The following is a 21372-nucleotide window of genomic DNA, read 5'->3' as shown; positions in this document are numbered from 1 at the left end:
TTTTTTATACTGATTCTGAGAGCACTTTGGACTTTATATTGTATTATACACACACCCCATCCTGATTTCTGTATCTTTGACTTGCTGATGTATTTTGCTTAGCTAGAAATTTAAAATTTTTATTTAGTTCAACTTCTCATTCTTCCATGATTTTGCCTTTGATAGCATGCTAACTTAGGAAAACCTTTCTCATTTCAGGATTATAAAAATATTAATTTGTTTTGCTAATATTTGTGGTTTTGTATTTTTACACTTAAATCTTTAATCCACATAATTTAAGAGATTTAACTAACCAATTTTTTCCCAAATATTTAACCAGTTGTCCTAATATTGTTTAGCAAATAACAATTATTTGTGAATAATGTTTTGATATTTGTAAAACAATGCAAATTCCTTTATCTTTATTCTTTTAAAATAATTTCTGGATTTTTCTGCATTTTCAAGATTAATTTTAAAATCATGTTTTAAGTAAAAGAAAGTCCTATCAGAATTTTTATTATAATTGAATTCATGTACAGATTATTTTACAAATTTTTGATTCTTCTGATTTTTAAATTAGCCATCCTGGAACAGGAAGTATATTTTTCCAAATCTATAATTTTCAAACTGAATCCAGTTCTCATTTTTTACGTGTTTAGGATCTATGAGGCAAAGATAGAAATATTAGAGCTTAAGTTTTAAGTGGGTACCAAAGGAGGAAAGACAGCATTGTGAAAGAAAGAGAGACTAGACTCAGGGAATTAGAAAGCTGGGAGGTTGGTCCTTTGCAGGCATTGTCCTAACCAGGGCTCTGGCCTCCTGCTGGGACTACGCGTGGGGGAGGGGGAGTCTCCCTGCCCCAAACACATCCTTCCTTACGCAGCATTTCCTTCCATTTGGACACACCTTATTTTTAGAAATTCAATTGTATTCATTCAGCATACTGATTTAATTTTTGCTTTTGCCTTCAGTCTCTAGAAAAAAAAAGAAATTGAAATTTGTTTTCTCTAGTACTTGACCACTCTTGGGATACTTAAAGACAGATGAAACTCTCTCATCCTGATGAAACATCTTTCAAAAGCAGCCTCTAGATTTTCCTGCATTCTTGTTACCCGTAGTGCATTAATATGTCATTTTGTCAGTGTCTTTCCTCAAATGCCCTCTTAGAACTAAGACAATAAATTTCAAATAGGGGGTAGAAATGAAGGTGTGGAAAAAGAAGCCAGGTTACAAAATCACTGGAGAATGTGTTATCTGGTCAGTGTCCCTTCCATTATCCAGTTGGCCTTGTATTGAGCTCTAATGTATGTGCGTTCAAAGAATTTTGTTCTCCTGTATTTAAGGAAGTATCTTATTACTATAGGAAACCTTTTGTGCTGAAATTATTTTCTTATTCCTTAGTAATATCAAGACTGTCTGGATTAGAATATCAGTTCCTTTCTAAGATACTTTAACCTCTCTGTGCCTCATTTGTAAAATGGAGATAGCATACAGTCTTTACCTCGTTGGGTCGATCTGTATTGCCCAATAAATGCTAGCTCTTGTATTCATGGGTGGTAACACTATCATCATCACCACAGCTACTAGTCTTACCTTTGAAAATATAGTCTAACATCACCAATGCAGACTGCATCTTTTTTTTATAGCACCATGCTGATCAGATTAATATTGATTAGACTAATACTGGAAAACATAGTGTATGTGAGAAGGATGTTTATATACTTTTCTTGACTATACACAATGCGTTGTCATTTTTACCTGTATGTTTTACTTAAATTTTTCTGTAATTTCTTGAAATACAGTCTCCAAATGAGCAACGATGTTTAATTGAAGTGCAGAATATGCCAACTGGCTAACGCTGGCTTTTGTTGCTTTGTTGTAGAAACAGGCAGGAGCGACCTTCAGCATGGGGGACCAGTCTCTTAGCGCACTTCCCTCCGACGCGGCACGGACAGAGCTTTGAATTAAAGGACATTCTATTTTTTTTACTTCAGCATATAGTTTGTATATTTGAAAATAATGTACATTCTTTTACCTTTCAGGTTTCGATTTGATAAAAAAAAAAGCTAAAATATTTTATTCTGAAAGAGACTTTTTGATTAGTCTTTATATATTTATCTACTAAAATATGTTTACGATAAACAATACGTTGTTTCAGACCATTACAGAGTTGACAACTGGGGACGGCATGCCTAAGAAAGGATGGGTGCTGTTTCTAAATACTAGACTAGCTACTATGGTACTGTATAAATGAGATTCTGTCTCTCAAGGGTTGTTTTAGACTAAGCACACAGAATTTAGACTGGTTGAAGTGAAATTGTGTAAATTCAGTTTTCCCTGGAGGAAAGACTTTTCTTGTAAATGAGATGAGAGAAACCTACAGCTTTCTTGCACCTTGGTATTATATAGAGAGGTTTCGAAACCTGAGAACACGTCTTCATTGTTGTTTTCTCTTTGGAATTAGCAGAAGAGCATTAGATAACTTTAGGGTTTACATTTTCCCCTTTTATTAATTTCTTATGATACCTTGATGGGGATGGAAATTTGTTCATTTTTTCTACAAATGAAAATGTGAAGATTCTGTATTTTACACGAGCATTAAGTTCTTCGTTGCTTTGTTAAGGAAATTGAGTAGGCAGACTGATTTTTTTTTTCTTTGTAAATGATGAATATATGGTTCCAATTGCAATTTAATGTTTATAATTTTGATTGTTGTTGTAACAAAATAAGTAAACATTTTCTCGATTAATTTTAAAGCAAACTTAATGACGCTGAGCTTGTTTAATCACCTGTCCTTCCTACTTAGGTTTGCTGTTCTTGTAGGTGAAAGGACCAGGCTAATGTAAAGCTAGCTTTCTGGAGACCACTAAGTTTATAAAGTGATTAAGTAAACATCCCCCACCCTCCCTTTTTCTGTTGAGAGTTAACTTTTTTAGAACTTGAAATTGTAGTCCTGTGTTGATTCTAAACCAGTTACTGTATATTTTTATTTTGTTGGTAAAAATAAATGTTTATTGAAAAAAAAATTTTAAAGAATTTATTCTTATAGTCGTATCTAGGATATACAGTTGTTAGAGATTATTTTTTTCAAACTATTTACCATACTTAGATTGTAGCCACTCATAGTGAAATACTTGGTAAGTAAACAGTTTTACTGAAGTAAATAAACTCTGTGGACAGATTCAGTTTGTGGAGCTATCAGAAGAGAAAATTTGTCTTTGAGCTCTCATTTAAACACAACCTCAAAGTAGGTTTCCGTAATAGCCATTATCTTTGAATTTAGCCTTCTGTGGTTCACTGTGAATAGGAACATAGGTCCTTGATTTTATACCAAGTAGGTTGTTGGCTTCTTTGTATTTTAAGAAACATCCTTGGGAGAAATGCTTTAATTAACAGTTCTTCCCAGCAGCCAATGAAACTGACTTTTAAATAACTATGATAGATCAAGGTCAGTTGTTTTTGATAATTACATAACTGTGATTTCTTAATCAGGGGCTGTCAAATATAGCTTTCCTTAATTCAAAAGTTTGGACACTAAATTATAAATAGAAGAGATTGGAAGAATTATAGTTTAATTTCTAGAAACACAAGTCTTTAATAGCAGAAAAAGAAATTAGCAGGAGATAGAAAACTCTTCAGTCTTTAAAAGGGAAAAGTTTTCCATTGATAGGTTTAAGATGGAAATATGATAAAGAATCAAATATTACCAGAATTTTTGCTAAGAAAAAGTCGTCGACATGCTGGGAACAGAGAATATAAATGAAGAACGTGTATACTAAATTAGATTTACTTAAGATTATTTATGGCAGCAATCATATTCGTTTTAACAATGGTCATAAAAGCTATTTGTTCACAAATAATGTAGAAACACTTTTTTTGGTTTTTGTTTTTTAAACTATGAAAGTTTGCAAACAGCATGTGAAAGAGGCAGCATATGCTGAACATGTAGTACTCGGTATGTAGTCTGCTGCTTCTGGGTCTTCTGCCAGAAAACCAGGAAGGATCCGGAGGAGAGGTGGAAACAGCAAGTTGTGCCAGGTAAGATTCCTTGAATGCAGTCTTTAGGGATCTCGACTCTACAGAGCCTTTGCGGAAAGCTGGCTCCCTACGGTTACTGAGGAATGATGACAATAAAAGGCCGAATTGCAGTGTGCCCAGCAGCAGTTTGCTCTCTCTCTGGGTGCACGATGACAAAAGCTCCTGAAGCGAACCATTGGTCTGACCTCAGTAACACCGGGATTGAAGCTTTGTACCTTGGGAAGCTTTCTAAGAAAGGCATCCTCAAAGAATGCTTAGATATTTTTAAGAAAAAACAATCTGACCCTTGGATACCAGTGGGCCACAAACAAGTAGAAAATGCCTCTGTGCAAACTTTATGCTGTACTTGCTGCAACGAAGACTGTGGGGGTCATAAAGACAATAAAAAATAATAGACCTTCAAGAACAGGTGTGTTCCCATTGGGATGGAATTCCCAGTGTAACCTAATTTCCCAGGTAAGATAGCTGAGTCAGTAACAGTTTCTTATTTTGAGCACATTTAAAGCTTATTTGCTCGGTGAAGGTTGAGATTAAATCAGTGCATATCTATTACTAACTGGAACTTGAGGTAAGTACACATGTTGGTTAAAAGCCATTTCTTCGCATGCAGTGTAATCCCTTTGTGATTTATGAAGCACAAGATGTCCTCAACCAGAGCTAGTATTGTGGTATAACATATTTTGTGCTTCTGTGATGGCAGCAGTTAATTAGAAAAGCCAGCTAGCTATACCTTTCCCAGTTTAGTTCTTAAAAAGTTTTAAAAAACATGTTTTTCAAAAATATTAATACATGTATTACTAGTTATAAAAGTGCAATTTATACAGTGTAATGCAGCATTAGAAATTTACCCTTATTCTAACAGCAAAGTATAAAATGAGTTGAAAAAAGTATTTGCATTAATGTAAAAATATAATTAAGTCAATCCATTCTTTTGAGTTGTAGGCTGTGTATTATGGGCTAATGAGAAACTTGGGAGCAGCATTACTGCCTTGAGCTGTTTGCAGTTAACTGAATCCCAAGATTATGTAAGTGCTTTTGGCAGCATCTTAGGGATCTTCCTGAGAATAGTGACTGCATACAAAGCAGACAGACCAGATAGAAAGTGAAATCAGCAAAATGTCTTAGGTAGAGGGTGCAAGAATTTAACAAATATGTAAAAAGTTCCTCCCATGCATGTTATATAGATATCCTTAAAATGTTATCTTAAAGGTATATCACTCAAAATATCATTTAAAATAGGTATGTGATCCATCATTCTCCGTGAAAAGTAATAACAGAATGAAAGTGGTGCATGCTGCTTAAAATTTTGTAAAAATGTATATGTATGCTAAGAATAAAGTGATACCATTTCTTTAAAATTGTCTAACCACAAAGGGAATTATTTGGAATAGGTATATTTTAGGATTCCAAATATTCTTTTGAAGTAGCTTCTCTTTTCTATCCTATTACTTAGTGCTTTCTCCTTTTTAACAGGTGATTTACAGATATTAAAGCTAGAAATTGAAACTAGAAAATCCAGAGAATTCAAGATGCATTTTAACGACAATCAAGTTGAAGTTGTCTGAGTGCACTATAAAGTTGATTGCAGATACTGAATCCCAGGGTCATAGTTTCTTGTACTTCAGGTAAACTTTCTTCCACTTTTAAACACGTTTAATGAAGACTTTCTCTGGTGTTCTAAATGTAAATCATGACTCAGGTTTTTTCATATATATGTATATGTAATGTTTTCTAAAATTTACTATTCTTTGTAAGTAGTTTATTTAAAATAAATTTGAGCCTTCAGGTAAACACCAATACTGTGATCTTGAAATGATAAGCAGAACTGTCTATTTTTGCAAATTTGCCCACTAAAGTTGGCTTGTAACCCTGAGGTCAGTGCTTGCACGTCTGTTATAGACATGTAGAGCAGCGATGATTCTGAGTGGCCTGGCATGTGTCCCACTTGAGGCTGAATAAGAGTCTTGTTTTAGCTCTCAGACTGTCAGCACATGTCCTTTTCATGGTCTCTCCAGTGCCATATTTTCTGAAATTTTGTACTTTTTGTTGGTGATTTCCATTTAAAATGGTCCCCTAGTTAAGTGCTGTCTACTATTTTAAGTGCAAAGCTGTGACATACCTCACAAAGGAAATATGTGTTGGTTGAGTCTCTTTCAGGCAAGAGTTTCGGACTATCAGAGTTGTGGGTCCTAGAGCCTGAGGCTGGGTTACTCCCAGCAGTGGTGTGGTTGAAACTACTATCCCAGAAAGTATTTGAATAGTGAACTTTTCCCCCAATGGTAATATGCAGAACAGCAATCCCCACTTTCAGTACTGAGAGAAATCAAATTTGTCATCATCTTAGATGGGCGAAGGCACTCCTTTTTTACCAGTTTGGGTCCTTATTTCCTGTAATCAGATTCCTTACTTTCATAAGGATACATAAGAAAATTTATTATAAACTTAAGAGTACTGCTTTTCCACCCAAATTACAAGCTTGAAACTTGTATGCAAACCCACGAGGCTTGGTTTTCTTGAATTTTTGCTGAGAATTGGACTGGATGGTAATTCCTGTTGAACAGATTATTTCCCTATAAAGTATATACTTTGAAAATACCTTAGCAAATGAGGCATTTCATTTCTTCAAGAAAAAAATACCATCAGAAAATAGTTTATAAAAACAACTTTAATATAAGGCACTGTTGTCCAAAGCTAAATGAGGGCTAATGGCCCACATGAAGCTCTCTTGCTCTCCTACTCAAACAGCTCATGTGCCCCACAGGCAGAAGGGCACACATCCCACTCTGCAAGCAACTTTACATGACTGTTCCTCAGTGATGACATTACTTCCCAAAGCACTATTATTTGTCCTTCAAACAAAAAACGACTATCTTAAATGAATAACAGAACTAATGAACATTTCAAGAAAACCCAGAAAACTATACCAGCTGTTACAGCCTCAAAAAAGGTTTCTAAGAGTTCTCATGTTTATTGAAGGCCCAAGAAAGGCATTCTATTGTCTATTAAGTGTCCCCATGACAAGAAAAGATAAGGTTACAGGGATGTCTGTCCTTTGGTTCAAACTCTGCTTAATGAGAAGTTAAGAGCTATGTGCATAAATGGGTTCAAGGCTGAAATTTCAGTATGCCACTCGATGATTCAAAAACATTCAACTGATTTCACCTCAAGGGCAGAATAGCAAATTCTCAAGAATATCTTCATTTACTCTCATTAAACACATTTAACATTGGAACCTAGCAAAACTGGATTCTTATCGGAAGACTTTGTGTTTTAAATAGAAACAGGCACCTTGCTCTTTAGTGAGAAAGACTTTTCTATGGATAATCATCAGCGAGACACCTAAAAGACAATTTTTCCAAGTTCTTACTAAAAATTTTTCTAAAGGAAAAAGTCATCCAGGAAAGCAAAACTTTGCTTTAGGTAGCTAGCTAGTGTTGTTTATATCACGACACCAAGCAATCCACTTAGGGTTTTTACAGTTTTCAAAATTAAATCACAGTACAGCTGAACAATGAATAGGTGGTTCCGACGAGATGAGGTATTATTTCGACATTTTGGTCTCAGAAGGTGGTTCCCCAGTATCCAATGTCTTCAACAACCGGAAGAGGCCAGCAGCTTCTCGTATCCTACTGAACTCGATACAGAAGGCCTGTACTTCTATAAACAAGTCTTGCACATTAATAATCTTGTTACGGATCAAGGATTGAAGAAAGACACACACGAGACGTACCAAACGATTCTGAAAAAGAAGAAAACTTAGTGTGCCCATTTTCATGGCAGGTATTTATAAAATTTACAAAAATTTCTATAACTTACCTGCATGTATTTATCCTTAATTTGTTCACAAGTAGAGATGCAATTTGATATATAAAGGTGAATAAATTCAGGAGGTAGATCAACAGCTGTAGTTAGTCTGTTTCATAAAGTTAGAAAGTTAGAACAAATTTCTGACACATAACCAATTAGTTAGTTTTAAATATACTTATTATGCAAATAAATCTAAGAGATACACACCCATTGGTTAAAGATACTTCCATTTTTTAAGTCTATACTTAACATTAGGCAGTATTTTTGAGCACCAAGTCCCTGTATGTTCTTGACTGAATCATAATTCAGTTATTATCTTCCAAGCTCTAATAACCTTGGCAATAATTCTGTTCATTCCCAATTACATGTAAGTGCTAATGGAAGGCGGAGTGTCTGAAGGAAGTGTAAGTAAACAGTACAATATATAACTAAATGGTAAAATGGGGCATTTGCAACAAGAATAATAATGTAGTGAAAAGATTTGGGGAAAGCTTTAAAAGGGCAAATGACTTAAATTGGCCCTCACTGGGAGAGAAGTAAACGATCTGAGTAAAGCTTGGAATTGGTGATAGCATGGCATACATGGTGGGAAAGACCTGGCTGGCATGTAACAAAAGGCATGGTATGGTGGACGATTTAGAGTCTCGGAGGGAAGGGGAAGCTGTATTTTTCAAAGGCTTCTATGGAATATTTTAAGTGGGAAAAAAAAAGATGAAGTGAGAATTCCATGCTCAAGATATGCTAACTATACCATATGAATTTTCCAGAATTCTAAGCTTACTTGACTCCAACTTTTTCCTTTAAGGCACTGTAGGCCTAGTGGAACAGTGCTCCAGGGAACACTGCCATACATAGGCTGCTGGGGTCACACCATACATTTCACACTCGAGGGTGATGTATTATGATGGGGGTCCCACGGAGAGTAGACCTTGTCCTTGAAATTACTGATAAAAAGATGCAGCAGTTGAAGACAAACTGCTACAAGAATGTAGTGAGGGGAAGTGAGCTCTGAGAGCTCCTCGGCCAACCAGAAGGACAGGAACAGAACACCCAGTTTTGCCAGTGACTGAACATAAAGTTGAAAGCCACACACTTCCTCCCTCTCCCAACCCAAAAAGAACGCACATACTTGGGATCACTGGCTTCCAGCCAGACTTTTTTTCACCTGCTGACTAACTTAAAAGGATGTGTTCTTTAGTACAACTTCAAGTAGGTTAAGAAAAATGATCTCCAATTTTATAAACGAGAGTTCAAAAGATGAGCTTTCATTGAAGTTCAGCTACCTGCCTGTCAGAATGGGCTTCCCCACATAGTGGGACTGTATAAACAATATAGTATCGCATGGAAGGAAAGCCAAGATGAGTCTACCTGGGACTGACTACCTCAGGCAAACCTGGACATACAGACACATACACGTATGTATATATGTATGTATATATGAATGTGTATATGTATATATATGTATATAAACAACTTAAGAAAACCCAAGTCTATTCATAATTTACCTAAAACATATTTGTAAGGAAAATATGAAATATTCCCACCACAAAGAGAATGCACTGTTACGACAGTCGATGGCAAGAGTCAGGAGACCGAGTCCAAGGTGGGGGAGAGTGCAGGGATACCTGCATGACACTCCCAGAATTCTCTCAGCTCCGAAAACCCCTACTTTCCCATGATAAGCTGTTAGTCACTAACAAAAACAAATGTAGCATCTGTATTTGCAGACAGGTAAAGAATGTACAACCATATAGAAATTTTGACAATTAAGATTCAATTAAGTCAGCATTTATTAACGCTAAATATTTGAGATCTTGCCCTCTGTTCTTATTAGGGGATGCTAAATTCACATGCAGTGAACACTAAGGCTCTGATTAATGGGTTTTCTCAGGCTAATGATATCAGAAAAAAAAACTGTTGCTAGTTTTACTCCCACATTTGATCAAGTACAAAAACTTACCGATTTACAACTTCCATCGAATGTAAAGACATGTCCATATTGACCAGGACTGAAAAGTACTCGGTGATCTGGCTCGACTGCATTAACTTCAGCAACATTTCTATGGCGACCAAAGGGTTGTTTTCCACTAGGTCAGGAAGTTTGGCTGGAGTGAGGCCAATATGATAAACAAGTTTGGGGTCTTTTTCCAACTCACCAAGGAGCTAAATATGTAATCAAATTTTTTAAAAAAGAAAGAGGTTCTTGAGTTAAATTAGACATCTCTTTCCTGCATACAAAAATACATATTTTATACAAAAAGTTACAAAACTGTCTGGATTGAACCAAATTCATAAATTTCTTTCAAACCCATGATCATTAATGACTTGTCATTTTTCAGTTTACTTTGAATTGTAAAGATATTAAAATATCAACACTTTCAGGGCAATTTATAAATATGCAGTGATTCCCTCTGGGCATTATACCAGACTCGGTTTTGTCTGGTTGGACAGAATATTGTCTGGATTGTAACATCATCAAACCTTGGCAGGTTTTTCTGTCATGTTATAACCATAAACAATCTTAATTACCAATTAGTTCTCCCAAGCAGCACAGACCACGGGAACCGGAAACAACAGCCCCACCCAGCCCAGGTGGGGAAGAGGGAGATCTGACCCTGCAGCTCATCAGTTTGTACTACTTTCTGGTTTAGGTCACAGTCTCACTTTGTAATTAAAATAGTATCCTCAAAAACAAATTTTTCTGCCAAAATAGTACTTTTCCTTTAAAATTTTCTGTTCTTTCCTCTATCACAGTGGACTGTTTCAGGATGGTCTAATAAACAAAGTGAACTATGAACACAGCTTTTGACTTTGAAAATATTTTTTGGTGGTAAAGTGGATTTGGAGCTGTCACCATCTCCTAACAAGTTCTAATGTGAAAGTATGCAAACTGAATTACTATAACTCACCAACCAGAAATCACCCACAGGGGTCCTCAGCAGAGTCTTCTAGTTGGGCAGCAGGGGCTATTTTGACTCAAATCTAGCATTAACCAGCTGTGTGATGGGGGCTTCTTTACCTTACCTGTGCCTATTTCCTCCATCAAATGTTGTTAAACCTGCTTACCCTCAGGAGAGTTATGGTCTAACTTAAGTGAAGTGTCCAGCTGGTGCATAGGGGCAGATTACCAAAAAAAGTGAGACCCATCCTGCCTTGCCTCTCTGAGTCTAGCTCATCTCAAACTGAGCATGAGTATGTTTCAGTCATCAGATACTGAATGATCTCCAGCTGAGTGAGAAGGACAGAACAGAGATCCAGAGATCCAGAGACACTGGGTCCAAAAAACATACTGCTGCTGGCTCATGGTAATAGTATCATTTAATTGGTCATTCATCACATTAAAAAAAACAACAATGCATTAAAGAAAAGGTTTGTAATAAATACATACCTGTGTTTGTTGAGGAGAAGATAAGGGGCTTTTGAAGGCTTTGGCCATTATTCGCTTGATCTCTACACCCGTGCTATTCTTAACACACATTGATTTGTCCCACTGAATCGAATGGTCAGGCTCTGTTGGATTTAGCCATGCCAGCTCATCCTCACAGATGTGGAGTGGAGGTGGGGGACGAATAAACTCTGGCCGAAAGTGGCCTATAAATGAAAGTAGTAATATTTGCTTCTATCAGGAAGCTAACACCTGTGTACACTGTATCCATCTCATGCTTGATGAAGTATACAAATACCCTTTCAATAAAAATATAAAAAACTCAGACTTCAAAACCAGAAGCAGAAATGATAAGAGTTTTATTTAGAATACAGTCAACAAAATGAAACACTAACAAAATGCCAGATACTGAATCTATGTGTTTTTGAGGAAAGTATTACCGTGATATGCCAATGTTTAATTCAAGCAGCATCTCCTCCCAATAGCAGGACACAACCTGCTGTACTGGTGAGTCTATGGGGAAAATGTAATACTTTTGATCTCACTCATCCTATTCTTAGTTGCCACTATTTTATTCAGGTACCACTATGATTTGTATCAGTTCTATCTTTGCATCTTAAAACTGAAGTGGCGGGGTGGAGAAAACAACATGAGTAACTTCTGACATTCTTGATCAATCTGGAGACTTTCATAAATCTGTAAATTCCCAAATGCCATATTAATTTTCATAAAACAGTGAAAGTATACAGGAAAATGAAGGGATTCAACACCTCAACTATTCCATACAACAAGCCAGTTATAAACTCACCAAAATAAATGCTGCTGGGACTTCTGAACAAATTTCACACCTTGCTTTCTTTGGTTTCCACATAGGGCCTAAGATGGCTCATTCCTATCATGGACCCTAGGTCCTGCCAAATCTGAAATTCTACTCCAGTTTATTGAAAAGGTCTTGTTTTCTGGCTAAGAATCAACAGTTTGTCTTAAACTACATTATCTCTTCACTTACATCACCAGAAACTAGCATCTGATTCTCTTTTCAGATCATTTACAAAAATCTTTAACACTTCATATGCACTTACGTGTTAAGATAAAGTTCCCATGAGGTAGGGATGCCTGGTGTTTAGACTCAGTATCTGATTGATTTGCTTTTCATGTACCTTTCTGTGGGCCCATGCAAGTCAAAGCTGCGCCTGACCAGGTGTTAAATAAAAGCTAGTATGTACCATGGATCTTTGGGCATACCCGTGACCAGCAGAAACTTCAAATATAAAACCCAATTATTTATGCCAAAGATCTACTGTAAGTGGCATAAAAAGTCAGTGTGAGTTTTAAAGTTATGATGACACTATAATCTGAAGAACATGTTCTTATCCCTAAGCAGAAAGCATGGCTTAATCATTAAAACCACAGAAGCCTATGAAACCAAGTTGTGGCTGTATTACTTAAAGTTCAATAGGCATTTTGTTTGAATTAAAGTAAATTAAGAGCTATAAGGAGTAAAGTTACAATGGAGGAGGTGATGACAGTGGTATGTAATGAGCTATAAAAATAGTTTTTCCATAAAATCAGAATTTATATCTTCAGATATGCTGATAATATGTAATAAAAACTTGGTAATTTTATTAAATAACTTACTGAGCATCTCCACTATATGATAGACACTGTTAAGAAGTTTCTCATTAAATTCTAGTTTAAGCAACAATGAAAATAACATGATATATCAGAAAACCAAGAAGTCTCAGGATGCTGATAAAACCAAGAGTAAAAATATATACCTACTTTCAATCGGCGGCTTTGGTCCACTGACTAAAGCTTCCGTGATCTGGGAGGCAACAGAGCTGTCAAATCCAGAATTAGAAGAATCTGGGTCTGGGTCACTGAGAATACTAGGGAAGCTAGCCTTACTTTGGGTTGGCAATTCAGACTGGCGTTCTGGAAGTTAAAATAGAGATTTGAAAATTGAGGACACAAGGACAGTGTAAAGAACCTAACAGGAAAGCTATCTGCAACAATAAGCAAAGGGCTAGATTCAGGATATGCATATTTTTCAAAACTCCTACAAGTCAATTTTTAAAAATAGGAAAAAATGGGCTAGACATTTTATTTAGAAACTTGAATGGCCAATAAACATCTGAAAAATTTCAATTCCATTAGGAACCAGGAAAAAATCAGTTAAAACAAGATACTACTACACACCCACCAGACTGGCTAACATCAAATGCAAAGGAGGTTGTCGGGTAACACACTGCTGATGGGAATGAAAAATGGCACAGCAACTTTGGAAACAATTTGCCTTTACCTAGTAAAGTTTTACATGTGCTATCTTTCCACCTAGAAGAAACACTTTTACATATACACCAGAAGAATATACAAGATTGTTCATAGCCATGTTATGCCCATCAACAGAAGGGATAAAGAGCGTGGTAGCCAACTATATGGAATATATACGTTCATACAACTCAATAGCCAAAAAAAAAAAACCAATTTAAAAGTGAGGAGATGTTTTTCCAAAGAAGACAGACAGATGGCCAATAGGTACATGAAAAGTTGCTCTACATCACTATCAGGGAAATGCGAATCAGAACCACAATGAGATACCACTTCACCTGTCAGAATGGCTATTATCAAAAAGACAATAAACGATAAAGGCTGTTAAGGACATAAAGGAAAGGGAACCCTTGTGTAGTGTTGACAGGAATGTAAAATAATGTAGGCACTATGGAAAACAGTATGGAGGTTCTTCAAGAAATTAAAAATGGAACCACCATATAATACAGCAGTTTCAAAGAAAATGAAACACTAATTCAAAAACACTTGCACTCCCATGGAAACAAGTTTCTATCAATGAAATGGATAAAGAAAATATAGAGTGTACACACACACACACACACATATTGACACAGACACACACAACCATACTTTTGGTTTATGGATCTCACTGTAAGATCAGAATTTCAGGCCTCTGCAGAGATGATCTGTATAGCTAGCTCCAGAGAAGATAGGAGTATCTTTCTTGCACTTGTGAAATGAATGGAGTGGGACATCAATAATGGGTAGGGGACAGCATGCAGCGAGTTTAACCACTATGCCAAGCTTCTCAATCCTAACTAGTCATATATTCCTTTCTGACTGAGCTTGATATACTTTAAAATTTTCTCACAGGCTGACTCAAGTCATAAGTTGAAAGGTCAGATTTGATTTTCACTTTAGGAAAATACAAAGCTAAACTCTCAGAATACACACTGCTTCTGAAGGTAAGGTGACTGAAAGTGCCTATCACTTCTGTACCCAGTTTTCATACTTTGGTTAAGGAAATAATCATTTCATTTCTGTTAATAGATTGTATCTGGCACTAGTGGCTAACAAGTACTTTAGTGTACCTGCAATCTTAAAAGTTTTGAAAAGATTTCTCTTGGTTTCGAAAAATAACCATTGTTATTTTAATGCCCACTAGTTAAAAAGTGAGGTTCAAAATGCTCCAAGGAAAAAGTAGTTCATTAAAAGATGTCACCTTATATAAACAGCTAAATGTTACAGGTACATTAAGTCTAAAGATGGGGCACTGTCAAAATTAATACTGCAGTTCATTTAATCACAAGGTCAAGGGTTCACAAATGGCTATCAGAATTTCCCTAATGAATAATTCTCAAGTAATAAGATCAAACATCTGTTATCTTTGCTTAGAAAGCAAAAGTCCCCTACTTTCTATCATGACACGCTTTTGCTTCAAGTGCATCCATTTGCTTATATGTGTAACACAGAAGGTGCCAAAACAATCTTGAAACACAAGAATCAAGTGGAGGCCTCACACTTCCTGATTTCAAAACTTAACTAAAAACCTATCATCTTCAAAAGTATGGTACCAGAATAAAGACAGACATATAAACCATGATATGGAACATAGACGAGATATAAACCCAGTCAAATGATTTTCAACAAGGGTGCCAAGAGAATATTGTTTTGGCTATTCAGAGTCCCTTGAGATTCTATAAGAATTTTATGATGGGTTTTTCTATTTCTATAAAGCACACTGTTGGGATTTTGATAAGAATTGCATTGAATCTGTGATCTCACTTTGAGAAAAACTGACATGAGGAAAATTTTATTTTTTAAACAGACTAAATCCTTCTAAAACATTCTTCTTAAATTGAAAAGCATTCCATTCAAGTGAAAACTAAAAATGGATTTATATGCCATATTAGCAAGGATCCAGTACTAAAGCTACATTTTTCATGGAAGGTACCAACCTTTTTGCAGGTACCAAGACCGTCATTTTAAGTGGAGTACTTCAAGAAAAAAGGCCTACTGCTATCACACAAGAATGCCCAAACCATCGATTCCTCCTTACCAGCCAAGGCCAGCTGAAGCCCGCTAATGTCCACAGACTGGCCCATGTTTCCAACGTCCATCAACGCAATCTGTCGAGGTGTCTTTTTAAAGAGCTCCCTTGGAGGTGCCAGCATCAGCTGGGAAAGAAAAAACTTTTCTGGTGGAGTTATAGGAGGTAAAAATCCTACAAAGAAAGATGTACAATGATTACTCCAGTGGTTATTTTTAGGAATTAACATGAATCTGGTAAAATTAGCATTTGCTACTTGCCATTTCAATTCACATATCTTAAAGACAAAATTGTAATGATGTTTAGGTTTCAATTATAATTCACATTTTTGAAAATGTAATTAAACATGTTACTTGAATTCCTATGATTTGTGGCAACATCAATGAAATGAGGTTTTTGTAACTATTAAGAACTTGTTTTTGTGCTTGCTTCGGCAGCACGTATACTAAAAGAACTTTGTTTTTAACGTGCCTCAGTTCCTGCAAAGGCTAAAGCTTACAAGTGCCATCAAAAACAAAACACTATAGTGCTCAGAAATGCTTTTCTTTCTTTGCTGCTGTAACTGTAGAGGTTGAAGAGGCAAGAGTCACTAGCAATGCAAATATACTTCACATACCTGCTTTAGTACAACTGCTGAATGTTGCCTCCTTTTTGTCCCATATTCAGTTGCTCACCGAGCCTCATCCATCCTACTGCAGCAATGTCACCAGACTCCATTCTCTCATTGCCATTCCCTCTCCCCTCTTTCCTCTTAAATTGGAAAAGCATTCCATTCAAGTGTAGCCCTGCAACACTTCCTGGTTTCTGCAGCTCCCAGTTTTGACCCCTGCCCCACCTACTACCCACAGTCCACATGCCCATTTACCACTTAGTTATATTTCTAGGTACACAGCTGCTCACAATACTTAACCTGTTTACATGGAATTAAACCCAAACTTCTGCACCATTATAAAACCCTTCATAATCTGGTCCTGACCCAGTTTCTTAATCTCATCTCTTGAATTCCCCCACCATCCATGTATCCTACACTCCAGCTGCACAAAATCTCAGCTTTTCTGATTCCAGATTTCAAAACATCCAATACACCAAATTCTTTAAGAATACCTGGCAGGGCCACACTTTCTTCCCTACCACCAGCTCTTACCAATATTGAGCAAAAACATCACTCCTCTGGAGACTCTCTCCAGTTACACGTAGGTAGTTGTTCCTCTGTGCTGCTAAGCCTTTCGTATGTGACATCTCATACAGCTCTTACCACACTGTGTTATGACTATGTTTACGTCTTCCCAACCAGCCTGCAAGTTTCTCGAGTGCAAGGAAGCCTTATTTAGTCCCAGATACATTCTCAACCCTGGCTCAGCATCAGAATCATCCGAAAAACTTGAAAAAATATACCCATTAGATCCTCACCCTAGGTGTACAATATAAGCCTTGCCATTGATATTCTCCTGTTGTGTATTTAAGCACCATCTGTACCTACTTTAATGAAAGTAATAATAGGTAACACTTATGAGGGATTTATTTACATAATAACTCTACCAGTTAGAAATTATCTGCATTTTACAAAGAAACAGGCACAGAGAGGTAAAATAACCCATCCATGGATTCCTTCCCTGGCAAATTTGTGTTTACAATGAAGTCTATAGTCTAGATCTAGGTTTAGACTCATTGCATTTGAGAATGGCAGTGTATAAATCAGGGTTCTTTTGTCTAACTTGTCCAAAGACTTCAAAGGGCTCTGTGACCTAAACCCCACACTGTCCCCATCCTCTGCTAGGGTTTTGACCACTCAGTACACATGTTGCATTCACTTTCTAGGTATTCCCAAACTTCCTGAAAGCCAGGTTCAGTACCTGTACCCTAAAGGCATCTCAGCCAACACAAAGGTTGCCTCTCTTAGATAAGGGCAGTGCAGAAAACAAACCAGAAGATGCTCTAGACCCAGAAGGTTGTCTGGCAGGACCACCAACTAGCTTAAAATATAGAAGCCCTCCTGTGCCACAAAACTCACTATTGGTATTACCTCAAAACCAGCTGCCTTACAACCTTTTGAATCCCTATATATGTGGCCCTTCCATATAGTGATTTTTCCCTTTCCCCCCACGGGTTAAGTATTGTAAGATCAAGCTGTTTCCCACCTCTGCCCACCTGTTTTCCCCCACTACACTCCCAGATACCCATATTATCAACATCCCCTCTGCACCTTTCTCTTCTCCTGGCTGCAAGTCTCCCAACGTCTCATAAAGCATCTCTTGCTTGAGTTAAAAAAAAATAAAAGACATCAAACCATTGATCTAATCTCACCAATGCTGCACACGTTTTACATAATGTCCAGTAGTTATGCGTTTTCTGACCTATGCGGTGAATTTGAGACTACCTTCTATCATTTGCTCCCATCACATTATCCAAGGGCACCTAACAGCCCAACGAAGATGGCTGCAAAGTCCTTAAACGCTGTTTAATGTGTTTATGCCCAACAGCTTCTTCGGGTTCTGAATAATGACCTCTACTTGCTCGTCTGAGACCTAAAATCAAGGCAGATCCAGTGCGTCATCAGTTACAATTACACACCCATCAGATGGGCTTTACAAGAAAGAACTGTATTTAAGATACTAAAAATGTCAAGCCCCTCAATGCGCTGCACGACGTGACGACCTACATGTACTATTGAGAGGAATAATTTTCGGTGCCATGAATTTGTAATTAAGCTACCATTTCTTCATACTTTAGAGTTAGGGAGGCGGAGAGAATTTCTAAAGGAAACTTCATTTCACTTGCGGGTGAATTCCTAGAAACGCTGGTGGAAAATCGACGAACGTAAGTATCCACAATGCACACCTGGCTTCAGGAGAGGAGGGAAGGGCCGGCGGTGGCGGGAGGCGGCTCCGCCCGGGGCGCTTACCTGAGAGCGGTGGCCGGTCAGGCTCCTGGCCGCCGCGGGCGGGCGGCGCGGGGTTGAGAAGGTGCGCGAAGCTGGCGGCGAAGGGATTAGCGGCGAGCGGCTCCGTGCGGTACATCTCCCAGAGCAGGTAGAGCGCCGTGAGGCGCTGCGCCGCGCTGGGCAGCAGGTCAGGCTGCTGCAGGAGCATTACGAGCACCGAACCCAGGCGGAAGTGGTCGGCCTTGCTGAAGTAGTGGTGGAAAGCTGTGGACAGGCCCTCGAAGGTACTACCGCCGCCTGCCTCCTCCGAGATGATGCTCAGCAGGCTCGAGAGTTCCTTCGGGGTCAGGCTCATTCTGCCAGCGGGGCCCCCCGGGCCTCCACTCCCCGGAGCGGGGCCGCCTGCTCCGACTCTGCTGCTGCTGCCGGAGCCCCCCGGACCGCTCCTGGACGCCGCCCCCGACGCTTCTCGGGTTCCTCTTTGCTCTGCAGCAGTGAGAAGCCGGGCAGACGCCGCGCTCGCCCCGCCGCCGGGCATCAACCTCGCTCGCTTGCCCTGCTTCGCGGCTGGAGTGGCCCTGCCGCAGGCCCGTTCCGTTCCCGCGGCCGTAAAGCGTGCTTTGACACGACAGTGTCGCAAACAGAACATGTCGGGGAAGCGAGACTACTTCAGAGGAGAGGGCAGTGCCCAGCGAGAGCGAGACTGGTGGAGCGCAGCCAGGGGGCGGATCCGGAGACGTAGGGTGGGGGAAGCCAGGATCCCAGAAGTGGGAGCGGGGCCTGCGCCGTTCCGGTCTCTTGCCGTGGAGACCGCGGTTCTGCATCTTAGCAGCGCGAGGTCTGCACTTCGGGGAGCAATCTCCCGTGGCGCTGCCGGTGCCAGGCGACCCGGAGAAACGTTTTTTATGTTATTGTTTGGAAAAATACAGCTGAGAGTCTGAATAATTTTCTTAATGTAACATACATGACCCTTCATGGCAAAAAAACCAGTTTACTTGCAAATAACTAAAGACATTGCACATTACTCTGGACGGAAAAAAGGCCACATACTAACACTGACAAGTTCAGGGAAGGCCAGCATGGCTCACCTAGGGTAAAGCTTGACCTTTGTCAAGAAAGCTACAGGCCCTGGTGTGACCAACCATCATGAGCTGCTTTTAGATAGGAATTTTTATGTGCAGACCGTCCTATATGGTTACTTTGGGTCTCAGTTTGTAGGGCCCTCCATGCTGATCTCCCCTGGGCTTGTCAGGTTTCGTATGCCCCATCCCCCCTTTTTTTTCCCACAAGGATTATTCATGACTCAATGTCTAGTGTCTACTCAGGACTGCTCCTAAAGAGCATTTAACAAGGACTGTGTGTCTCACTGTAGAGTAAGTTCACCTTCCTGGTTTGTGGGCAGTTTTACAATAGCAGTTATACTCCAGCATGTTTCTTTGACACTTAAACTGCCCATATCATCAATATTCATTTCAATTAAAAATGGAAACTCTTCGTAAATGATGCATGGACATTTTATACTCAGGGCTCATTCTTCTTAAATAGGAGAGAAAGAATGAGAAAGACAAGGCTGCCTCTTGAAAATTTGATGTTTCACCTGTCAGAGAATCTTCTAAGGTCTTTGACCAGAGTTATTGTGATGAAATTAAGAGAATAAGATGGGATACCATCTATGATTTCACCTGTGGGTCTGTTGTCACATAACTTAGGTTTCAATAGTTGAATTTTATCTAGAGTTTGAAGGGGATTTTTTGCTTCATTGACTTAATTACTGCACTTTGAAAATAACCCGATTCATTCTTATGTTGCAAAATGTACTTTATTCTTAATTTAGGTAAATGTGTTTATCTAGAGTTTTATCAGGTATTACTCATCTTAAAGAGAACCCAGTGTCTTTTTTTCTACTTAAATACCCTACTCTGAATTTACTCCTATGGAGTGTGTCAGCACTACCCCCACAGGAGGGCCCGCGTGCTGGTTGAGGAGAGGGTTGTTTTACGGTTTGTTTTCTTTCGTTAGAAGAGAATCAACTCATACTTGATTCCACTAGTTTCTCTTGGGGATGAAAGTCCTGTTTCAGGTTTGGCTCTCATCACCTTTCCCTCCGCAAGCACTTTAGTGCATCAGTCATCTTCTCTTCACATGTATGTTCAGGACTAGTTCTTTTCTCTGTGTTTACAATAAATATGTTCACCTTTCACTAATGAACACATAGACTTTGGTTCATCCAGGTGACGGAATGTACGTTGACCGGTGCTAAAAAAAAAGAGAGCGCTATTGGAAGCCATGCCCGGGCAGGCGGGGAACCTTAAATGCACATGACCATGTGAAAGAAGTCTGTCTAAAAAGGTCACAGACCCCGTGGTTCCAACTAATAAGACATTCTGGAAAAGGCAAAACTATGGAGAGGGTAAAAATGTAGATCAGTGAGTTGCTGGGGGTTGCGGGTTAGGGAGTGTGTGTGTGTGTGTGTGTGTGTGTGTGTAGGTGTGGGTGGTGGTGGTGGTAGTAGTGGTGGTGTTGCAGGATATTTGGACAGAGAGACGGGACAGTGAGGCAATGAGCAGGAAGTAGCGTTCATTGGTGCTGGCACCGGCTCAGCGGATTCACATCCAAAGGCTGAGCCCCGATCGCAGCCGGGCTTTCCCTTTTATACACATCTTATACTTCCTCATAGTTACAGACTTGCATGTTCTTTCTATATAAGGAAAATGTATTTTGATTGCTTGGCAGGCTGAAAGGGGAAGTGAGTAACTTTCAACCATCCTAGGAAGTGGTTAGCTCGGGCCTCGCTATCATGGTGTCAGTGATGGTGAATAAGTGGAGCAAAGAAAGATTTTAAAACAGTGAAACTACGTATTCTGTACAATACTAATATGGTGAAATACATTTGTCAAAATCCATAGACTGTACAATACTGAGAATGAGCACAGATGTAAA

General features: G+C 38.6%; 2 protein-coding genes and 1 non-coding gene across 3 annotated transcripts in view; 2 read left to right on the top strand and 1 right to left on the bottom strand.

The window, feature by feature from the left end:
• RNF149 (ring finger protein 149) overlaps window positions 1–16181 on the top strand; it is a 41937-nt gene extending 25756 nt beyond the window's left edge. Inside the window, exons 7-9 of the mRNA XM_023536609.1 lie at window positions 1862–4017; window positions 5491–5642; window positions 15470–16181. Of these exons, the coding sequence (XP_023392377.1) occupies window positions 1862–1905 (44 nt within the window). The 3' untranslated portion in view covers window positions 1906–4017; window positions 5491–5642; window positions 15470–16181. The remainder of the gene's footprint in view (window positions 1–1861; window positions 4018–5490; window positions 5643–15469) is intronic.
• LOC111745688 lies at window positions 4093–4208 on the top strand. The gene has a single exon (XR_002782769.1). It is a non-coding gene; the product is annotated as a small nucleolar RNA SNORD89 (small nucleolar RNA).
• Window positions 7428–19194, bottom strand: CNOT11 (CCR4-NOT transcription complex subunit 11). The gene is made up of 7 exons (XM_011370097.2): window positions 18454–19194; window positions 15561–15725; window positions 12992–13144; window positions 11213–11415; window positions 9785–9987; window positions 7834–7930; window positions 7428–7756 (listed from the first exon to the last, which is right to left on the bottom strand). Exons 1-7 carry the CDS (start codon window positions 19079–19081, stop codon window positions 7559–7561), a joined length of 1647 nt encoding a protein of 548 aa, XP_011368399.1. The 5' UTR covers window positions 19082–19194; the 3' UTR covers window positions 7428–7558.
• Between the last annotated feature and the right edge of the window lie 2178 nt (window positions 19195–21372).

Source organism: Pteropus vampyrus, unplaced genomic scaffold, assembly GCF_000151845.1.
Source record: "Pteropus vampyrus isolate Shadow unplaced genomic scaffold, Pvam_2.0 Scaffold160, whole genome shotgun sequence".
NCBI lineage: Eukaryota > Metazoa > Chordata > Mammalia > Chiroptera > Pteropodidae > Pteropus > Pteropus vampyrus.
Note: the sequence above shows the minus strand (reverse complement) of the source record. Positions and strands in the feature narration are given on the sequence as shown.

What these genes read in the sequence shown, in the direction of transcription:
- CNOT11 (XM_011370097.2), bottom strand. Translation starts at nt 19,081, where the DNA reads ATGTTCTGTTTGCGACACTGTCGTGTCAAAGCACGCTTTACGGCCGCG. An exon ending in TGACCGGCCACCGCTCTCAG is followed by an intron (nt 15,726 to 18,453) that starts GTAAGCGCCCCG and finishes CTTTCTTTGTAG; the next exon opens with GATTTTTACCTCCTATAACT. An exon ending in GCTTCAGCTGGCCTTGGCTG is followed by an intron (nt 13,145 to 15,560) that starts GTAAGGAGGAAT and finishes TTTAACTTCCAG; the next exon opens with AACGCCAGTCTGAATTGCCA.